This window comes from Homarus americanus, unplaced genomic scaffold, assembly GCF_018991925.1.
Source record: "Homarus americanus isolate GMGI-L3 unplaced genomic scaffold, GMGI_Hamer_2.0 scaffold3649, whole genome shotgun sequence".
Taxonomy (NCBI): Eukaryota; Metazoa; Arthropoda; class Malacostraca; order Decapoda; family Nephropidae; genus Homarus; species Homarus americanus.
This window is the reverse complement of record NW_024727361.1, coordinates 3,513-27,210: the sequence shown is the minus strand read 5'-3', so window position 1 is coordinate 27,210 and position 23,698 is coordinate 3,513. Positions and strand designations below refer to the sequence as shown.

Genomic DNA, 23,698 nt, shown 5'->3' with positions numbered 1-23,698 from the left:
ATAGTTCTCAGAGATGTCAGCAAAGCCTTCGACAAAGTATGGCATGAAGGGCTCAAATACAAGATCATTCAACTCAACATGCCACCCAACTTCACGGCTCTCCTTTGCAATTTCCTTGACAACAGACAAGGCAAACTCACCATCGACAACTACACAGGTCAAAACTTCACCCTCTACAGTGGAGTACCCCAAGGCAGCAACATATCACCAACACTATACACCATATATACAGCGGACATGCCTAAACCAAGAAACTCAGAGTACATTGCATACGCAGACGACGTAACACAAATTATACAATACCCAGGGAAATCAAAACAAATGATGGCAATCAGAACTAGCCGAAAAATAGAAACCATAAACAATTACGAAAGGAAATGGAAAATTAAAACTAACATACAAAAACTGAAGATAATTCACATAGCTAAAACTAGACCATACCCAATCATAGTCAACAATCAAAACATTCCATACGCAGAAATTGGGAAAATCCTCGGCCTCAAAATCACAAGGAACGGCATACTACCACACATCACAGAAAGAATTGCAAAAGCCAGGGTCCAATTAACTAAACTCAGAAGATTCCGAAAATTAAACACCAATATACAACTACACCTTTACAAAGCACTAGTCAGACCACACTTGGAATATCCCCCAATTCCACTTAAAACTATATCAAAATCAAATAAACTCAAAATACAAGCAATCCAAAACATAGCCCTCAGAAGAGCAGCAAAACTCACACCACCATATACAAAAAATTCCAGAAAGCTACACACAGAACATAACCTAACCACAATCAACATCAGAACACATAATCAAGCATTAGCAATATGGGAAAGACTACAAGAACTCGAAGACCCCATATTCCAACAACTAATGCAAGAAGACAATACCAGAACACACAACTGGTGGCCAAAGAGCATAACATTTGACACCACAGAACCAGAACCAATATACACGAAATAAAAACGAAGAATACTTAAAGGACACGGAGGGCCCCCCCTCCCAAACACCACAATCTACCTTAGCTTAGATTAGCTTGGCTTCCCTTCCCTTGCTGTAGTGGACATGAACTGCTGACATGGCAGATTTAACCTCGTCCTCGCAAGGTGGACAGCCCACGTGCTATCAATCTCCCTCTTTATTTCCCACTTCCCAACCTTTACCTTCCTCCTACACCGTCTTCTATCTTCCTGAGCCAATAGGCTCTCTTCTCTCCATCACATCGGATCGGAACGTCCTTCTACCTACAGCCACGCAGCACGCAACACCTCCTCTGAGCAAGCTCCTCACCAACCAGCTCTCTACTCCACGCTTGTAACCACGCTGCTAACCACGCTGCAACTTCCCAGCACCAAGCTGCATTGTACATCTAATACAATATATATACAGAGAGTGCATTGTGAGTTTCCTTTCTCCAACCCATCCTGAGTGCGAACCAACATCACGAAACCCCACAACGCTACACTTCTTTTTCATATTCATTTAAAGAAGGAAACACTGAGTGTACCTATAGAGCACATTCCCAATTCAATATACGGGTAAAAATACATTAACTTACCATCAGAAGATGAACAAGTTACTTTCCCATTCGACCACAGTTCGAGTGGTTGACTGGCTGAGGAGAAACACGTGTGATTCAGGGTTGGGGTTGGGGGGGGGTTGGCGGTTACTGCATTATATTTATGAAATAATACGCAAGTAAAAATTCGCCACCTTATCAGCAGTATTTAACAATATCACCAAATCATTCAACCAATGAGTATTTTATGTACCTGAGAATCCAGCAAATACTTGTTTTTAGTAGTAACATATAAATATATGCTGGCAACATCTCAGATTCGGGAATGAACCTGTATGATACAAGTAGGGCCGTAGGACGGCGTAGGGCTTGGCGACGGTGTTTTCACTTCTAAGAACGAAAATTCCCGGGCACCTTAGTTAATTTTTCCCACGAAATCCCACTTATCGAAATCCATCAAATTTCATTCAACACCTTCCACGTAGGCCTACTTCTCCTATAGATTTGTGGGAATTTTCCATGAAGTGGCAGAACTGCTTCGCGACTCCAAGAAAAACGCTTGGCGACCCCATTTGGGGTCGCGACCCCAGGGTTCGGAAAGAGACTTAGAGGTACTTGTAAGCCCAGACTTATGGCCTAGAAAACAGTGCGTTAATGTTCTAAATAAGGCAATCAGAGTATTAGGTTTTATATCTAGAAGTGTAAGTAATAAGAGTGCAGAGGTCTTATTGCAACTGTATCTTGCACTAGCCAGGTCGCACCTCGATTATGCTGTTCAGTTCTGGTGCCCTTATTATAGAATGGATATCAATTCACTGGAGTCGGTGCAGCTAAGAATGACGAAGCTTATTCCGGGACTTAGAAACCTTCCATATCAAGATAGATTAAAGAAACTAATCTTGCATACCCTAGAAAGACGAAGAGTGCGGGGAGATATGAAAGAAGTATTTAAGTGGGTGAAAGGAATCAACAGAGGAGATATAGATAAAGTTCTTATAATATCCGAGCAGGATAGGACTCGTAGCAACGGATTTAAGTTGGATATGTTTAGGTTTAGGAGGGAGATAGGAAGGAACTGGTTCACAAATAAGGTGATGGACGAGTGGAAAAAGCTTAGCAACTTTGTAGTAAGTGCTGGAACGCTGGAAAGTTATAAAAGGAGGCTAGATAGATTCATGGATGATAGAGAGTAGTAACTCTCGACAGGAGTTGCCATGCACAGGCCAACCGGCCTATTGCAGACTCCTTATTTTCTTATGTTCTTGTGTTCTTAATACGACATCCGCACTCTTATTACTTACACTTCTAGATATAAAATCTAATACTCTGTTTGCCTTATTTCGAATATTAACACACTGCTTTCTAGGCCGAAGGTCCGCCTAGGTCTCTTTCACAAGTCAACTTCTCTAGTTCGATGTTGTTAAGGCTGTATACGTTGACAATATTTGTTCTTCCAATATTAAGTACGCTGCACTCGCTGGTGTTGAATTTAATTTGCCATTTTTCTTACCATTACTGCTGTTTATTTAAATCTTCCTGTAGTGCATTTGCATCCTGCACTGACTTAATCTGCCGCCCTATTTTGGTGTCATCCGCAAACTTGCTTATGTCACTGCTGATCCCAGTATCTAGATCGTTTATGTAGATTATGAACAAGAGTGGGCCCAGTACTAACCTCTGGGGAACCCCACTAGTTACACAGCCCCACTCAGATTTAAAACCATCTACGCTGACCCAATTTAAAACTTTCCCCTCGATACCATGAGCCTTAAATTTTCTCAGAAGCCTCGAATGCGGTTCTCTGCCAAATGCTTTGGCACAGCTCCCGTGCCTAATGATTTTGTAAATAAATTTACGAGGAATCCGCTAATCTGTTCCTTACACTCTTTCAAAACGCTAGGGAAAATTTCATCCGGCCCTGAGGATTTTGTCTTCTTTAGGGTGCTTAATCATTAGGTGAAATAAACTTACGTCAAAGTAATTTAGCAACACTCACCTCCCATATTCTCAAAGGGCACCAGCTCATCCAACAGATCCTGACGATTGGTAGGTGTAGTAATGAAACCCTTGAGACCTTTACACAGTTGGACAGCGTGGTGGTATCTGAGCGTTGGTAAAGGTACGGTCGAGCGGCCTCGGGATATTGATCTGCAAAGGTCTTTTAGTGCCACTTCCTGTAATGGAATCAGAGTCATCTTATTGTTGATATATGACGTTGTTGTTGTTGTGATGTATTACAGTTGTTGTTATAATATTTGATCGGTGTTGTTAGTGTTAGGTTATGTTTGGTTAGGTTAGGTTATATTAGGGTAAAATGGGTTAAGATAAGGTAGGTTAGGTTAGATTAGGCTGTATTTGCTTTGGGTAGGTTAGGTTAGATTAGGTTAGATTTGATTTGGGTAGGTTAGATTTGGTTTTCGTTAGGGTACAGTTATAGGTAGGGTAGGGTAGGGTAGGGTAGGGTAGGGTATACTTGGTTTGGATAGGGCAGAGCAGGGTATATTTGGTTTGGATAGGGTAGGGTACGGTAGGGTATTTTTGGTTTCGATAGGGTAGGGTAGGATATGGAAGCTTAGGTTAGGTTAGTGTACATCTGAATAAGCCACTTAGTATATTTCAATAAGCCACATAGTGTAACTTAATAAACCAAATACTGCAACTCAATAAGCCTCATAGTGTAACTTAATAAGCCACATAGTGTAACTCAATAAGCCACATATTGTAACTCAATAGCCACATAGTGAAACTTAATAAGCTACATAGTGTAGCTCAATAAGGCACATAGTATAACTCAATAAGCCAAACAGTGTAATTTAATAAACCACATAGTATATCTCATTAAGCCATATGGTAACTCAATGAGCCACATAGTGTAACTTAATAAACCACATAGTGTAGCTCAATAAGCCACATACTGTAGTGTAACTTAATAAGCTACATAGTGTAACTCAATAAGCCACATATTGTAGCTCAATAAGCCACATAGTGTAACTTAATAAGCCATATAGTGTAGCTCAATAAGGCACATAGTGTAATTCAATAAGCCAAACAGTGTAATTTAATAAACCACATAGTATATCTCATTAAGCCATATGGTAACTCAATGAGCCACATAGTGTAACTTAATAAACCACATAGTGTAGCTCAATAAGCCACATACTGTAGTGTAACTTAATAAGCTACATAGTGCAACTCAATAAGCCACATATTGTAGCTCAATAAGCCACATAGTGTAACTTAATAAGCCATATAGTGTAGCTCAATAAGGCACATAGTGTAACTCAATCAGTCACATCGTGTAATTCAATAATGCACTTAATGTAACTCAATAAGCCACATAGTGTAGATCAATGAGACACATGGTGTAGCTCAACAAGACACATAGTGTACCTTAATAAGCCACATAGATTACCTTTCTTTCCAAGTTGTGCGTCACCCATCGACCAGACCAGCTGATGACGTCACCCTCGGGATTGACCTTGCAATTAGCCATGTCCAGAATTTCCTCTTGGGTCATGACACGGCTCCACAAGTTGACCTGACTTAACCTTCCGCTTAGTGAGTATGGCATCTGGGTTAAGAGAGTTCAGAGGTGTTAGAGATGTAGTTGCGGTGTGTGTGTGTGTGTGTGTGTGTGTGTGTGTGTGTGTGTGTGTGTATAAAGCAGGAGGACCTCTGCTTACCACCCGTCTCCACTCTCTCCAGGAGAATATATGGGAAAAGGAGGAAATCCCCCAAGCTCTTAAAGATGCCTCCATCATCAATATATATGGGAACAAAGGACACCGGTCAGACTGTGGCAACTACCGCGGGACCTCGCTGATGGCTGTAGCTACCAAGATTATCGCCTGAATCTTCCCAGAATCTCAATGTGGCCTTCGACCATCACGTGGCACCACTGACACGATCTTTGCTGCCCGTCAAATACAGGAAAAGTGCAGAGAACAGCTTCATGACCTGTACATGGTTTTCATCGACCTAACCAAGGATTTCGACTCGGTCAACAGGGAAGGCCTCTGGTGGACCCTCAGCCATTTTGATTGCCCACCAAAATTCATCGCCATTGTGAGGCAACTCCACGATAGCATGAACGGCAGTGTCCTGTACAATGGCACCCAGTATGAGTTCTTCCCCATCCAAACGGGGGTAGAACAAGCATGTGTACTGGCTTCAACTCTCTTTTATTTTTTTTTCTTGGCTGCCTTCCTTACTTGTGCCAGTGTCAATTTAGCCGGCGGGGTGGACAACCAATACTGGATGAATGGACTTTTCACCATAAGACGACTCTGGGCAGGAACAAAGGTGCCGGCAATTTCCATTACTGAACGTCAGTGTGCAGACAATCTCACCCTCGTCGTTCACACTGAACGTGATCTACAGAAGATCCTGAACACCTAGGCAGATGCGTATGCACACTTCGGCCTCGAGGTGAATGTACGTAAGACTCAGATTCTCTTTCAGCCAGCCCTGGTTCACCCACACCACGATTATTCACCCAGCTCAACGGTAATACCCTCTCTAATGTTACCCACTTTCAGTATCTCGGCTCCCACCTGTCCACCACTGTGGACATCGATGAAGAGATTCAACATCGGATCAGCTATGCATCTTAAGTTTTTGGCAGACTCCGTACCCGTGTCTTGAGCTATATGGAGCTGAAACTATCTACAAAGTTACATGTATATCGAGCAGTGGTCTTCCCCACCTTTCTACAGTATATGGCAACGAGACGTGGGTCACATACAGAAAACACCTCAAGGCACTTGAAAACTATCACCAACGTAGTCTAGGTTCTATTATTCCTCCGAATTCGCTGGGAAGACAAGAGAACAAATGCCAGTACTCTCGCTGACACCAACTGAAGGGGCATCGAGGTTACCATTATCCATGAACACCTATGCTGGACTGGTCATGTTTCCCATATGAACAACAGTAGACTGGCAAAACAACTACTTTACAGTCACGTAAGGAAGAGTAAACGTAACGCTGGCGGGCAACCGAAAATGTATAAGGGTAGTCTTAAGACAAACCTAAAAAAGTGCCAAATCGACCCCCTTACCTGGGATACGATCACTCCACACCGTAACGCTTGGAGGAGCACCACACGAGAAAGTGTCAATACTTTCGAGTTAGACCGACTGTGTGAAATATAACAAAGTCTAGGACTGCTTTTAGTATCCTGGTGGCCCAGAGGTAGCGTTCCCCGGTCACAGTCATGGGCTCGTGGGCCGTGGGTTCAAATCCTGACGGGTTGAGGTGTTGATTGTATGTAGAAGTTCGCGTGCTTTATTGGGCTAATGAAATATATATATATATATATATATATATATATATATATATATATATATATATATATATATATATATATATATATATATATATATATATATATATATATATATACACTAGCAGAATCGCTGCCCTCCGGGCGGCTCATCCAGTCGGCAACGGTAGAACGCCACCCTCCAGGAGGCTCCACATTGTCTCACTGTTCAGTCCCCACAACTTCTTCTTCCATCAATAGTTCATTAACGGTGTATGTAAGTTCCACCATGTGTTTCACTACAACGGTACAGCAAAGTATATTTTTTTAGCATTAAACTGTTATTATTTTATTGTGTAATCATCACTACATAAAACACCACCCATCATCACTACATATAACATCATCCATCATCACTACATATAACACCATCCATCATCACTACATATAACACCATTCATCATCACTACAGATCGGTAAAGTAGTTTCCGAGATTCTCGTGCGGACACACAGACAAACAGACAGACTTCTTTGTTTTATATAGATAGATTGTCTAATCATCACTACATATAACACCATCCATCATCACTACATATAACATCATTCATCATCACTACATACAACACCATCCATCATCACTACATATAACACCATCCATCATCACTACATATAACACCATCCATCATCACTACATATAACATCATCCATCATCACTACATATAACATCATTCATCATCACTACATATAACACCATCCATCATCACTACATATAACACCATCCATCATCACTACATATAAAAACATCCATCATCACTACATATAACATCATCATCCATCATCACTACATATAACATAATCCAACATCACTACATATAACACCATCCATCATCACTACAAATCGGTAGAGTAGTTTCCGAGATTCTCGTGCGGACACACACACACAAACACACAGACATTCTTCTTTGTTATATATATATATATATATATATATATATATATATATATATATATATATATATATATATATATATATATATATATATATATATATATATATATATATATATATATATATATATATATATATATATATATATATATATGTAATATTCAGAAATTTCAGAGTAATTTCAAATGCCCCGCCATGAGTGATACTGAGCGTTCAAGGTCATCTGAGGGGAGGGAGCGCTGCCTGCTCGTAGCGAGAGATTGCGGAACTAGGCCTATATGATATTAAATGTGATTTACCGAATTAATAATGATGCGATTCATGAAGTTAAGGGACTATTATTGAATTTGAAATTATTATAGATCGTTTAGCAGTCTGAATAATGTTACGGGTGTCCCAAGGAGTTATTAGTTAGGCGGAAAATATATCACGTAGGCCCAAGCTAGCGCCTTGGGGAGACGCGACGCTGGCTAGGCCCAGTCCCGGAGAGCATTCACACAGACAAGACGTTCCGCGCGTCCATCAGAAATAGTCACGTGGCCTAGTCACCTGTGCTGCGCTATTGCAGTATAACAAGTAAGTCTCATTCGATCTCAGACAGGGTTAGATAGGGCAGTGATAAAGTAAACTAGAGCTAACAGTGAGTTCATTTCAGGGTTTCCGTCAGAACCCACTTGATTGGAGTTGATTGGAGTTGACCGGAGTTGATTGGAGTTGACCGGAGTTGACTGCGAGAGATTGACTGCCGTTGATGATTGAGGGTGGCGATTGTCGCCATTGGACCGATCAGTGTAGGCCTGTCACTGTTTAGCGGGGTAGCAAAGGATCTCTTGAGTGAACGAGTGCTCCCGACAACTAAAACGACACGGGACCAGCATCGGCAGTGGGTGATCAGTTCTTACCACTCCGGTGCACAACACCACGTGTCCTCGGTCAGCTAGTGAAACCCTCTTGCTAACGGGAAGCTAAAGTTTCTCTCAACTGCACAAGGTCTGATTGGCTCACTCTCTTCCTGCCCATGGACGCACTGGGAGTACACTGAGGCTATCTGAGTATATTAATGGTCACACACTGAGACCGTGAGTCTAGGACTCTAGGAGATACCTAGAGGAACATTTTATCTTCATTATTACGGGTGTAGTTAACACCACTCCTCAGACTGATATTATCTTGACGTGTGTAGTTAATATTTCTTAAATAATTTTGATAATATTGTTTTGAATGTTTGTGCCATTAAGTGGAACCAGAGTGATACTGTGATTGATTCTTTTAATGCATCTGATTGTTCTTCATAATTCTGATCTCAGGTATAACCTTGTTCCCCAGAGTAGTGGTTAAGTCAGGTTAGGAAGTGTGCATCTGTTGGGGTGCTATAATTTTGTTGAGTGCCCCTAAGGCCTATTCATTGTAGAGTATTTAATTTCTTAAATTTTATTACCATTTCCTCAGTGACTGATATTATCTTGTTGAGTACCCTTAAGGCCTATTCATTGTAGAGTATTTAATTTCTTAAATTTTATTACCATTTCCTCAGTGACTGATATTATCTTGCTGAAAGCCCTTAAGGCCTATTCATTGTAGAGTATTTAATTTCTTATCTTTTATTACCATTCCTCAGTGACTGATATTATTTTGTTGAAGACCCTTAAGGCCTATTCATTGTGGAGTATTTAATTTCTTATTTTTTAGTACCATTTCCTAAGTGACTGATATTATTTTGTGAAAGCCTTAAGGCCTGTTCATATGTGCAAGCAACATTTCTTAATACTTCAAATTTATTGTTGCCTGTGTTCTAATAATCTCTATGTCATTTATAACTTTTATTCCCCAGAGTAGTGTTTTAAGTTTAAGTTAAGAGGTGCGCATATTGGTGTACCATTATTTGATTGTGTTTGTAGTGTTGGAGGGAATATAAGTGTCTAAATTTTACAGTGTGTCTCATTCATCCCAGTCACAGACGCTATCCTTCCACGGGTCACGGACAATTCATTTTGTGTAGTAGATTTAAGTGTTCTTGTGCTGGTTCGGGATTTTTCTCAAAGGGGCGCTTCCACTGCCTTTACCATCTATTAAATTTTAATAAACCCCAAGTCAAGTGAGAAATTAAAGTCCAGCAAATTCCGACCGGTTACAAATGGTAGCAGAGCGTGGTTTTTAATGTCGTGACTGATAGTACTGTGGTTGGGATAATGAACGCTATCATGTGTTGGTTAGTAATGGTAGGGATTGAACTCGCACTGATGCTCATCCTTGTGCCCGGACTGAGTTGGTTAGGCTTGACAGTAGAGATGTGTGTGAGGAGGAAGAGAGACGGCCGCGGGACCTTGGTACAGCTGAGAGAGGAGTTCGGAGACCTAAAGAGGGATTATCAAGCACAGGTAAACAGGTTCAAGTGGGAGTCTCAGGCACACATTCAACGGTTCAGGGAGGAAACAAGGGGTGAATGTCAGGCACACGTCCAGCAGTCAAGGAAGTGTGAGGTCCAAGTGGGAAATATAGGGGTACGTAAGTAGTTCAGAGAGGTTGATCGAGCCCTCCAGCTGAGAGACAAGACGAAGCCGACCGATTACAGTTTAGGGTGCATGGTAATGAGAAAAGGCAGGTTGTAGGGGGTGAGTTGGAGGAGTTGTGAGTAGGGCAGAGGGGATTGGAGAGATGGTTAGGTCAGAGATGTGCGTTGAGTAGTGGTTGCTGTCATGAGCGGGATTGAGTTGCTGTCATGAGCGGGATTGAGAGTACGGTTGTAATGTCCAGGGCCTCACTAAGATGGACTGGTACATTTTCAGAGGGTTGGTCTGCCGGCATGAGGTTCGGAGACGTGGACTGAGTATTGTTTTGACACTGGTTCCTCTTAGCTCAAGGGCCAGGCAAAAGGAGAGCATGCTTGTTTTGGACTGTGTATTTTTTTTGACACTGGTTCCTCTTAGTTCAAGGGCCAGGCCAAAGGAGAGCATGTTTGTTTTGGGCTGGTATTAATTTTGACATTGGTTCTCTAGTTAAGGGCCAGGCAAAAGGGGAGCGTGATGTTCTGGTTGGATTGAGTTGGGCTAGGAAGAAATGGAGTTGCTAGCTGCGAGTGGAATAGTACAGAGTTGAAGGTGGGTTCTAAGTTGTTCTCTCAGCACATGAGGGCAGTGCTGTCTTTTTTTAGGGGGGTCGAGTGTTAGCGGGAGAGAAAAGGAGAGAAGAGAAGACGGGAATGCTGCATTTAGCAAAAGGGGTGAGGTGCAGTCCTTAGAACAAAATTTTAGGGGGGTCGTATGCATGTTTTCTCAGCACATGAGGACAGTGCTGTCTTTTTTTAGGGGGGTCGATTGTAATATTCAGAAATTTCAGAGTAATTTCAAATGCCCCGCCATGAGTGATACTGAGCGTTCAAGGTCATCTGAGGGGAGGGAGCGCTGCCTGCTCGTAGCGAGAGATTGCGGAACTAGGCCTATATGATATTAAATGTAATTTACCGAATTAATAATGATGCGATTCATGAAGTTAAGGGACTATTATTGAATTTGAAATTATTATAGATCGTTTAGCAGTCTGAATAATGTTACGGGTGTCCCAAGGAGTTATTAGTTAGGCGGAAAATATATCACGTAGGCCCAAGCTAGCGCCTTGGGGAGACGCGACGCTGGCTAGGCCCAGTCCCGGAGAGCATTCACACAGACAAGACGTTCCGCGCGTCCATCAGAAATAGTCACGTGGCCTAGTCACCTGTGCTGCGCTATTGCAGTATAACAAGTAAGTCTCATTCGATCTCAGACAGGGTTAGATAGGGCAGTGATAAAGTAAACTAGAGCTAACAGTGAGTTCATTTCAGGGTTTCCGTCAGAACCCACTTGATTGGAGTTGACCGGAGTTGATTGGAGTTGACCGGAGTTGATTGGAGTTGACCGGAGTTGACTGCGAGAGATTGACTGCCGTTGATGATTGAGGGTGGCGATTGTCGCCATTGGACCGATCAGAGTAGGCCTGTCACTGTTTAGCGGGGTAGCAAAGGATCTCTTGAGTGAACGAGTGCTCCCGACAACTAAAACGACACGGGACCAGCATCGGCAGTGGGTGATCAGTTCTTACCACTCCGGTGCACAACACCACGTGTCCTCGGTCAGCTAGTGAAACCCTCTTGCTAACGGGAAGCTAAAGTTTCTCTCAACTGCACAAGGTCTGATTGGCTCACTCTCTTCCTGCCCATGGACGCACTGGGAGTACACTGAGGCTATCTGAGTATATTAATGGTCACACACTGAGACCGTGAGTCTAGGACTCTAGGAGATACCTAGAGGAACATTTTATCTTCATTATTACGGGTGTAGTTAACACCACTCCTCAGACTGATATTATCTTGACGTGTGTAGTTAATATTTCTTAAATAATTTTGATAATATTGTTTTGAATGTTTGTGCCATTAAGTGGAACCAGAGTGATACTGTGATTGATTCTTTTAATGCATCTGATTGTTCTTCATAATTCTGATCTCAGGTATAACCTTGTTCCCCAGAGTAGTGGTTAAGTTAGGTTAGGAAGTGTGCATCTGTTGGGGTGCTATAATTTTGTTGAGTGCCCTTAAGGCCTATTCATTGTAGAGTATTTAATTTCTTAAATTTTATTACCATTTCCTCAGTGACTGATATTATCTTGTTGAGTGCCCTTAAGGCCTATTCATTGTAGAGTATTTAATTTCTTAAATTTTATTACCATTTCCTCAGTGACTGATATTATCTTGCTGAAAGCCCTTAAGGCCTATTCATTGTAGAGTATTTAATTTCTTATCTTTTATTACCATTCCTCAGTGACTGATATTATTTTGTTGAAGACCCTTAAGGCCTATTCATTGTGGAGTATTTAATTTCTTATTTTTTAGTACCATTTCCTAAGTGACTGATATTATTTTGTGAAAGCCTTAAGGCCTGTTCATATGTGCAAGCAACATTTCTTAATACTTCAAATTTATTGTTGCCTGTGTTCTAATAATCTCTATGTCATTTATAACTTTTATTCCCCAGAGTAGTGTTTTAAGTTTAAGTTAAGAGGTGCGCATATTGGTGTACCATTATTTGATTGTGTTTGTAGTGTTGGAGGGAATATAAGTGTCTAAATTTTACAGTGTGTCTCATTCATCCCAGTCACAGACGCTATCCTTCCACGGGTCACGGACAGTTCATTTTGTGTAGTAGATTTAAGTGTTCTTGTGCTGGTTCGGGATTTTTCTCAAAGGGGCGCTTCCACTGCCTTTACCATCTATTAAATTTTAATAAACCCCAAGTCAAGTGAGAAATTAAAGTCCAGCAAATTCCGACCGGTTACATAATATATATATATATATATATATATATATATATATATATATATATATATATATGTGTGTGTGTGTGTGCGGGGGGGGCGTGGGGGGGAGGGAGCAGGACACGTACACACACACACACGTGCGCTTAGTTAAATTTGAACATATATATCCTAATTTTCATGAAGGCTAAGAGGTCTTCTATAAACGAGTTAATCTAGAGAGACTTTAAAACACCGAGACAATTTAAATCACGATATCAAGAGAGATATTACAGTATATTACTGTCTCTTAGCCTAAACGAGACATTAAACCACTGTCTCTCAACCCAATCGGTTCATTAAACTAGAGTCTCTCACTTCAAACGAGACATTAAACCAGTCTCACAACCCAAACGATACATTAAACGAGACATTAAACCACTATCTATCAGCTCAAACAATACATTAAACTACTGTCTTTCAGCTCAAACGAAACATTAAACCACTGTCTCTTAACCCAAACGAGACATTAAACTAATGTCTCTCAGACCAAACGAGACTATAAACTAGTGTTTCTCAGCTCAAACGAAACATTGAACTGTCCGGCCACGCAAACAAGACATTAAACTAGTGTCTCTCAGCTCGAACGAGACATTAAACTTGTAATGATTGTTTATCAGACCATAGCTTACAGCCCAGAGAAGAACAATACATATAGCAGAACCAGATGCGCAGGTGTACACCCACGTAAGTTAACCCATCCTTCGTAATTAAAGTGAGATTAAGGTCTGACCCAGCAATGAAACAGAGTCTCACCGCCGCATGATTAGTCAATCCGGCGTCATGACCTTGTTCATTCAAGAAACTACACTCCAGCCCGCACCTGTTCAAACACAGCTGTCTTGACACACCCAGATTAGTGTTAATTAATGATGACATCTACCGGCCTGACACCAGCAATATAAGGGACAGACATCTCCTTCTGTGGGACAGAGAGGGAGAGACAGAACTCGGAGGAAGACGGAGCACGCTCGTCACTAGTCGAGGTCGGGAGGGAGACTTCCTTCCCCAGCACAGAGTCCCCAGCTAGCAGAGTCTCCCACAGGAGACAGAGTCTAGCACCCGCCGGGACCACTCTCTTTAACAGCACCTGCAGACATTCCCCAGCCGCTGGGCCTCCGTCAAATCACACGTGAGTCATTGTCAGAGCGATCCATAGGGTGAGTTACTTATGGTGGGAAGTGTATCCATTTCATGTTTGTGTCCGAGATAAACAACTAATCGGACACGCTACAAACGTTCCTCACTCTACAATCATACAACTAATAATTCTTACTTTACTTGTACTTCTTACTTTACCCTCATTACAAACTACTGTCCCTCGGCCCAAACGAGACATTAAACTACTGCCTCTTAGCCCAAACGAGACATTAAACTACTGTCTCTCAGCCCAAACGATACATTAAACTAGTGTCTCTCAGCTCAAGCGAGACATTAAACTACTGTCTCCCATAAGAACATAAAAACATAAGAATGGAGGAAACTGTAGCTGGCCTATTGGACCAAACTAGGCAGTCCCATGACACCCAACCCCAATTGTCATATAATCATCCAATCTATGTTTGAAGCTATCCAGCCTATTCGAGTTAATGATAATGTTTGGTAACTTATTCCACTTGTCCACTCCTCTATTTCCAAACCAATGTTTACCTATTTCGCGCCTAAATCTAAATTTGTTTAATTTAAAACCATTGTTACGAGTTTGCTCCTGGTTGGATAGTTTGGGTACCTCTGTAATGTCCCATTTGTTTGGCCCTGACTTCCATTTATACACCTCTATCATGGCGCCCCTCACTCTACATCTCTCAAGGGAGTGCAAATTAAGATGCTTTAACCTGTCTCTGTACTCAAGGTTCCTAATGCCCAGGATTAGTCTTGTCATTCTCCTCTGAATTCTTTCTAAGGATTCTATATCCATTCTGTAATACGGTGACCAGAATTGAACTGCATAATCCAGGTGAGGTCTCACAAGCGCAATATATAGTTTTAGGATAACCTCGCTAGTCTCGTAACTAACACTCCTTTGTATGAACCCAGTACTTCATTAGCTTTGTTTCGAGCAAACACACATTGTTTACTTGGCTTAAGATTCCTAGTTATCATTACTCGTAAATCTTTCTTGCAGTCGGATTTCTCTATAACATCGTTGTTCATCTGGTATCTGGTTACTCTGTATACATCTCCTAGACTGCATACTTTACATTTGTCTACATTGAATTTCATCTGCCATTTTTCAGACCATTCGAAATTTTTTTTTAGGTCATCCTGTAGTTTTGCGAAGTCCTCGTCAGATCTAATTACAAGCCCTATTTTAGTGTCATCAGCAAACTTACTTATGTTGCTGTCTACGCCGATATCTATGTCGCTTATGTATATAATAAATAATAATGGTCCAAGTACTTCGGGTACTCCACTAGTGACGTTGCTCCAATCGGATTTAGTGCCGTTAATGCTCACCCGCTGTTTCTTGTTCAGTAACCAAGCCTTAATCCATTTTAGAATATATCATTCAATGCCTTAAGCATCCACTTTTCTTATTAGTCATTCGTGGGGACTCTGTCAAAGGCTTTGCTAAAGTCAAGATATATCACATCATAGTCGTGCCCCTCGTCCACTGATTCGAAAACAGTTGAAAAGAATGTTAATAGATTAGTTAGACATGAACGCCCGCTTGTGAAGCCAAGTTGAGAATCATTGATCAACTTGTGCTTCACCAGGTGATTTCGAATAGAGTTTGAAATTATTGCTTCCAGTAATGTGCCCATAATTGATGTTAAACTGATTGGACGGTAGTTCGAGGATAGTGATCTATCTCCCTTCTTGAAAATCGGTATTACATTAGCTATCCTCCGGGATTCTGATACTAGATCCGTTTTAAGGATATGCTAAACAACTTTGCTAAGGGCATACTAAGCTCTTCTTTACATTCCTTTAATACTCTGGCAAATATCTCATCGGGACCTGGTGAATTATTAGGTTTTAGCTTGTCTATTTGCTTACTAACGTCGTTACTAGTCACTATTCTCTCGCTTAATCTATTTCTTCACTATCTCTGTATATAGTCGGTGCCTCGGGTATCATGTTTAAATTTTCGGTGGTGAAAACTGTTGAAAAATATTTATTCAGAGTATTGCTCATATCTCCGTCGTTATCAGTTAGCTCGCCGGTATCTGACTGTATTGGTCCAATCTTTTCTCGTGTTTCAGTTTGATACATTTCAAAGACTCCCTTGGGGTTTGACTTCGCCCCTCTTGCTACCTTCAGTTTTTTATTCCTCTTCGCTTTGCTTTTCTCAGTCTTAACCCTACTGGCCAATACCTTATAATAATCTCGGAGGTAAACTTTACCACGATTTATTCTCCTACCTATAGCCTTCCTTTGTCTAATAATATTCTTTAAATAATTGTTTATACATTTAGAATCATTGTTGTTTGACCTGAGTTTTATGTATGGTATGTTCTGCTTTTGTGCATTAAGTAACTCATTATTTAAATTGTTGTGGAACTCGCCAACCTCACACCTCGCGATTAAGTCATCCTCAACCGTCATATTTTGTGAGGTTATCGTTGTCAGGTCTCCAGGTAAGGTGAGGTCGCCCTCTGTGGGTACATTGTGTGAGGTCATATAATTCACCCCCAAGTGTGATACCCCTTTTCTCAACCGCCTCTTCAAACTATCAAACTTTGCCCTTCTGAAATCTGGGACTTTAATGGAATTTTCCTTGCTACTACCCTCAAATTCTAATTGGAATCTTATTTTTTTGAGATCGCTGTTAGCAAGTTCGTTCTCTTCCTCGACATTACTAATGAGGTTTTCTCTGTTTGACAGAACTAAATCTAGTATATTATTACCCAGGGTGGGTTCGGTTGTTTGTTGACTTAGGAAAGAGGCCTGGATTGTCTCAAGAAAATCCTCTGATTATGAGTTACCTGTAAGGTTGATCCAATCTATTTGGCTGAAGTTAAAGTCGCCTACTATACAGACTTTACTATGTGTGGAAGCCATTGCACATTTCATTCCAAATAAGTCGCTCATTAACTCTATCAAGATTAGGGGGTCTATATATTACTCCTGTGTTTATTTTGTCCCTACCATCGGTTAATTCTATCCAAATTGTTTCTGTATTCTGCTCACTTTTTATTTCCTAATTTATTTCACACTTCAAATTATCCATGACATAGATTGCTACTCTGCCTCCTTTCCTAATCTGCCTATCGGTATGGAAAAATTTGTAACCTGCAATTTGGTTTCGACAGGTAACTCACGTGAGTCTAAGTTTATCCATGTTTCGGCGAATGCTATTGTATAGATTTTTTCGGTTCATACCAACTCCCTGATTTCATCCATTTTGTTTCTCATACTTCTACTGTTTGCATAGTAGACATTTAAGTGAGCCGTGTTCTGAGTCCTCTCTTTGACGCGTTTAGGTTTTGACTCCCTGCCTAATTTAGTTGTGTCATCATTCCTAGCACTGTTTCCCTGTAACCTTTCACTTTGTTTACCCGCTCCCACTACAGTCTCCCCCACCCCCCGTGCTCCCATGTTCCCCTAGCAGTTTAAAGACTTCGACATCTTTTGAACTGCCCTCTAGACCAGGGGTTCTTAACCTGGGGTCCATGGATGGGCTTCAGGGGGTCCGTGAAGGTCAGATAAAAATTTAACATTTATATTCACTATATTTTTATATTATGTTTTTCTATTTTTGTCAATATATTCCAGATGTTATGTACGTATTTTTGGTTACTGAAAAGAAAACCAGTAAATCTGTAGGGTGGCATGGGATGCTACTGTACACGGTCAGGTAACACACTTATTTCTCATTTTTCACTGTTTATCACGGCTTGGGAATCTTCTCATATGCTAGTAAGGCTTAACTGAGGGCCATATTATCTTCAAATACATACTTTTTCCTAAATATATTCAATTACCTATGGTTATGTTTTTGGTGAAGGTAGTGAAAGAGGGCCTTAGTTATTCTTACTACAGCTGTACCAGCCGAGGTTGGAGACCCCCGACCGCCTTCTGACCACAATTTCAGAGTGTGGCTGAAGAGTGATGGGTGTACAGTGTGTGAATATGTGTTTGTGCGTATGTGGGTGTATAGGGAGAAAGGCGCGTGCGAGTGTTGTGAAAACCAAGAACGGTTGGTGCGCTGTATTTATTTGTTTTATCCATTATTTACGACAAGTCTGTTATTATTTATTGGTCAAAGTTAGGGACTTGGTGCACGTAGTTAGAGTAGGGATGCATAAAAAAGAGAGAATGGATAAAGTTAGGGTCTTTTGCGTCAGTAGAGTAGGAAAACACGAAGTCATCAGTCAGTATCATTCATATATTTTCTGAGGGGAACCTTGAAAAATCCGTAATAGTGCTACTGAAAATAGGGTTATCTGTCTGTCTCTCTATCTGTCTGTGAAGGTTTGTCCGTCAGTCGGTCTGTCTGTCTGCCTTTCTATCTGTCGATCTGTCTTTCTGTCGGTCGATCTGTCGTGCTTATTAATTTGCGTTCATTAGTTACTGCTTTCCATATAAATTTCATAATTTTTTTTTTGCAGGCCTAGCTCAATTTGGAAATGTCAAAGAAAAGGAAGTACAACGAAGCTTACTTATCCTTTGGTTTTACTTTCATCGCTGAACGTGATGGAACACAAAAGCCGCAGTGTTTCCTGTGTGGCAAGGTTCTTGCCAATGGAAGCATGAAGCCAACAAAGCTGAAGGAGCACCTCACGTCTGTCCATCCTGAAAATGCATCGGACAGTGTTGATCTATTTCGTGCAAAGAAGGCTCGATTTGAGATAGCTGGAACTTTACCAAAACTTGGATTTGCCCCAACACAAAAGCCTTGTCTTGAAGCATCCAACAAGGTTGCTTATCGCATTGCCAAGCAAAAGAAGCCACATACGATTGGAGAGACCTTGGTAAAGCCATGTACCCTGGAAATGATCGAGCTGGTTTGTGGCTTGGAGCAGAGGAAGAAAATTGCAGCAGTTGACATTTCTTCTAATATTTTGAAGCAAGTAATGGAAGAATTGGAAGCTACGCCATTTCCATTCAGCATGCAACTGGATGAAACTACTGACGTCTCTCAGTGCAGCCAGCTCCTGGTTTTCGTCTGTTATATGCATGCTGATGCCATCAAAGAAGAATTCCTATTTTGTGAGCCCCTTTTGGAAACTACAAAGGCCGTCGACATCTTAGAAATGGTGAATAGTTTCTTTGCCAAGCAAAACTTCGACTGGAAGAAAAATCTTGGTACTCTGTGCACAGACGGAGCACCTGCCATGCTTGGCAACACATTTAGTTTTGCTGCTTTGGTGAAGAAAGAAGCTAGTCAGGTCATCGTGACCCATTGTTTTCTACATCGGCATGCATTGGTGTCAAAGACTCTGCCAGCAATTCTGAAAGAAGTCTTGTCTACTGGCGATAAAGTCGTCAGCTTCATCAGAGCCAGGGCTGTGAACCATCGCGTTTTCAAGAGGTTTTGTCAAGAAATGGGAGCAGAATATGAAGTTCTTCTCTACCACACAGAAGTTCGCTGGCTTTCCAGAGGACAAATCTTGAAGCGCTTGATTGAACTTCGAGCAGAAGTTTCACTTTTTTGAGAGAAAAAGAAAGCCCACTCTCAGAACAAATTGACAGTGAGGAGTTCATTCATGGCTTGGCCTACTTGACGGATATTTTTGGCCATATGAATGATGGGGAATCTTGCGATTGAAAGCCCTGGAGTCACCATTATGAATGCTGCTGAAAGACTGCAAGCTTTTCTGGCCAAGCTGCCACTGTGGAAGAGGAGGTTGGAGGCAGACAACTATGCAAACTTTCCAATGTTAGAGGAAGTGCTTCTGCAGGATGGAATCGAGAGTGACAAGGCCCTGTCAATTTCTCTGCAGGCAGAATTCTGCAGACATCTGGATACTCTGCAGAACTCTTTCAAGGTTACTTCTGCTCAGGTGACCTTAAAGTTGAAACATGGATTCGTAATCCTTTCCTTGCCGACATAGACTGTATCAGTGATGAAGACCTTGCCAAAGATGTCCTCATTGACCTGAAGACAAAGGAAATGTTACGAAATGAATTCAACTCGAAGAGCCTTGGAAAATTCTGGTGTGCGTTGACACAAGCCTACCCTTGTCTGGTAAAGCGAGCTATGGGTGCTCTGATTCCGTTTCCTACTGCATACCTTTGTGAGTCAGGGTTTTCAACACTTGTTTCTGTCAAAACGAAAAGTCGAAATCGATTGGATGTCAAAGATGACATGCGTGTTACCTTGTCAAAGACCACTCCACCGTTTCTTCTTCTTATTCAAGCCAAACAACAACAACCTTCTCATTGAAATGAACTTTTGAGCAGAATTAAAATGTTGTTTTGTTTAATTTGCACAAGATGATTGTATTTCATTTTTGTATGGAGTGGCCATTAATTTTTGCATACAAAAGTGTGAAACATAATTCTTTGTTAAGATTTTTTACTTTATTCATACGTTGTGTATGTCATACACTGTATGAGGCAATGAATTTTCAATAAAATAAAGTATATTCATTGCATGCAAAGTTGTGTTTATGTGTTTATGTGCATTATTCTAGGGAAGGGGTCCATAGCTTTCACCAGATTCTCAAAGGGGTCCGTGACTCAAAAAAGGTTAAGAACCACTGCTCTAGACAGAGCCAGCCAGGGTGCCACCCCAGCCCTAGACATGTGAACCCCATCCCTAGCATAAAGGTCCCTTCTGCCGTAAAAGTTGTTCCAGTTGTCAACGAATGGGATTGATATTGACTTGCAATAACTGATAAGACGGCCGTTGACACCAACTGCCCTTGACAACCATTCATTGCCAATTCTCCTTCTAGGCAGGACAGCACATATGATAGGGATACCCCCCTTCATCCTAATATATTCTATAGCTGTCTTGAACTGAGGCAGATTATGGGTTTGTTCCCATTACCTGACAAGATATTGTCCATCCTGTCAACTATATCTCCCACCCTAGCTCCTGGCAAACAAACCCTCATCCTATTTTTATTTTTACCACAAAAAGATCTATCCAGGTACCGTACCTGGGAATCGCCAACAATTAGGGTTTTAGTACCTTCCTTGTTAGCCTTGTCCCTGACTATGCTAACGTCCAATTCGTTTATCAAAGGACTAAAAGAGTTTACCAACTCTTTGCAGGCCTTGGTGCGTTTTTTCACCAAGCGATACATTAAACTACTGTGTCTCAGGTGAAACGAGATATTAAACCATCTATTCTCAGCCTAAACGTGACATTAAACCACTCTTTCTCAGCCTAAACGAGACATTAAACCACTATCTCTCAGCCCAAACAAGATATTAAACTATTGTCCCTTAGCCCAAACGAGACATTAAACTAATGTCTCTCAGCCTAAACGAGACATTAAGCTACTCTCAGCCCAAACGAGACATTAAACTACCGTCTCTCAGCCCAAACGAGACATTAAACTACTGTCTCTCACCAAGAACTCGTCTTGGCCAAGCATGACGTCTCTCATAGCATTATCCTGAGAAAACTCAACCTTCTCTTGAATTAGGAGTTCTCCGTCAAGATAGACTCTTCCTTCACTACCCGTTGAGTCTCTCACCTGGGGAGGGAGAGAGATATAATTAGTAAAAAGTCTCCCCATATGTTACTTTCACTTGAGGTAGAGAGATAGATAATTAGCACAGTTTCTAAGTTTCTGCCTGTCTCTCTCACCTGGGAAGGTAGAGGGTAATATTGAAAGGGAATACAGGGTAAATTGTTGACTGTAAACAAGTAGATTATTAACTGTAAACAAGTAGATTATAGACTGTAAATAAATATATTATTGACTGTAAACAAGTAGATTATTGACTGTAAACAAGTAGATTATTGACTGTAAACAAGTAGATAATAAACTGTAAACAAATATATTATTGACTATAAACACGTAGATTATTAACTGTAAACAAGTAGATTATAGACTGTAAACAAATATATTATTGACTGTAAACAAGTAGATTATTGACTGTAAACAAGTAGATTATTGACTGTAAACAAATATATTATAGACTGTAAACAAATAGATTATTGACTGTAAACAAGTAGATTATTGACTGTAAACAAGTAGATTATTACTGTAAACAAATAAATTACAGACTGTGAACTAGTAGATTATTGACTGTAAACAAGTAGAATATAGAATGTAAACAAGTAGAATATTTACTGTAAACAAGTTGATTATTGACTGTAAACAAGTAGATTATAGACTGTAAACAAGTTGATTATTGACTGTAAACAAGTAGAATATAGACTGTAAACACGTAGATTATTTACTGTAAAAAAGTAGATTATATACTGTAAACAAGTTGATTATTGACTGTAAACAAGTAGAATGTGGAATTTAAACAAGTAGATTATTTACTGTAAACAAGTAGATTATTGACTGTAAACAAGTTGATTATTGACTGTAAACAAGTAGAATATAGAATGTAAACAAGTAGATTATTGACTGTAAACAAGTAGATTATTTACTGTAAACAAGTAGATTATTGACTGTAAACAAGTTGATTATTGACTGTAAACAAGTAGAATGTGGAATGTAAACAAGTCGATTATTTACTGTAAACAAGTAGATTATTGACTGTAAACAAGTATATTATTGACTGTAAACAAGTAGATTATTTACTGTAAACAAGTAGATTATTTACTGTAAACAAGTAGATTATTGACTGTAAACAAGTAGATTATTGACTGTAAACAAGTAGATTATTTACTGTAAACAAGTAGATTATTGACTGTAAACAAGTAGATTATTGACTGTAAACAAGTAGATTATTGACTGTAAACAAGTAGATTATTGACTGTAAACAAGTAGATTATTGACTGTAAACAAGTAGATTATTTACTGTAAACAAGTAGATTATTGACTGTAAACAAGTAGATTATAGACTGTAAACAAGTAGATTATTGGCTGTAAACAAAGAGATTATAGATTGTAACCAAGTAGATTATTGAATGTAAACAAGTAGATTATGGTGTATTCAAGTAGATAATAAACTGTAAAAAGTAGAATATAGACTGTAAACAAGTAGACTTTAAACAAATAGACTGTAGACAAGTAGATTATGGTGTAAACACGTTAGATCATAGACTGTAATCAAGTAGAATATAGACTGTAAACAGGTAGATTATAGTATAAACAAGTTAGATCATGGACTGGTATACTCACTTGGCAATAATGGTACCACTTGTTGGTCGCCAAGTTGAAGGGTAGAGGATAGAACCTTCCGTAGCCTCCATACTTTGTTCTTATCTTTTCAAAGTACACCTCGAACGATATGGCTGGTGAAGAGAGTGAGGGGAGAGACGGGGGGTAAGGAGGGGGGTGAGAGAGAGGGGGAGGGAAAGGAGGGAGGGTGAGAGATATGGGGAGTAAGGAAGGAAGGAGGTTGAGATAGGGGAGGAGGAAGGGAGGAGGGTGAGATAGGGGAAGTGAGGAAGGAGGGAGAGATATGGGGAGTAAGGAAGGGAGGGAGGGTGAGATAGGGAGGAGGAAGGAGGGAGGTTGAGATAGGGGAAGTGAGGAAGGAGGAGGGTGAGAGATATGGGGAGTAAGGAAGGAGGGAGGGTGAGATAGTGGGGAGGAGGAGGAGGAAGGGAGGG

The 23,698-nt window shown here is 40.6% G+C and overlaps 1 protein-coding gene across 1 annotated transcript; it reads right to left on the bottom strand.

Moving 5' to 3' along the window:
* Positions 1 to 3,303: 3,303 nt before the first annotated feature.
* Positions 3,304 to 23,383, bottom strand: LOC121865827. Its single transcript, XM_042365382.1, has 5 exons — positions 23,265 to 23,383; positions 21,531 to 21,656; positions 4,938 to 5,096; positions 3,522 to 3,699; positions 3,304 to 3,356 (listed from the first exon to the last, which is right to left on the bottom strand). Exons 2-5 carry the CDS (start codon positions 21,564 to 21,566, stop codon positions 3,304 to 3,306), a joined length of 426 nt encoding a protein of 141 aa, XP_042221316.1. The 5' UTR covers positions 21,567 to 21,656; positions 23,265 to 23,383.
* Positions 23,384 to 23,698: the final 315 nt, after the last annotated feature.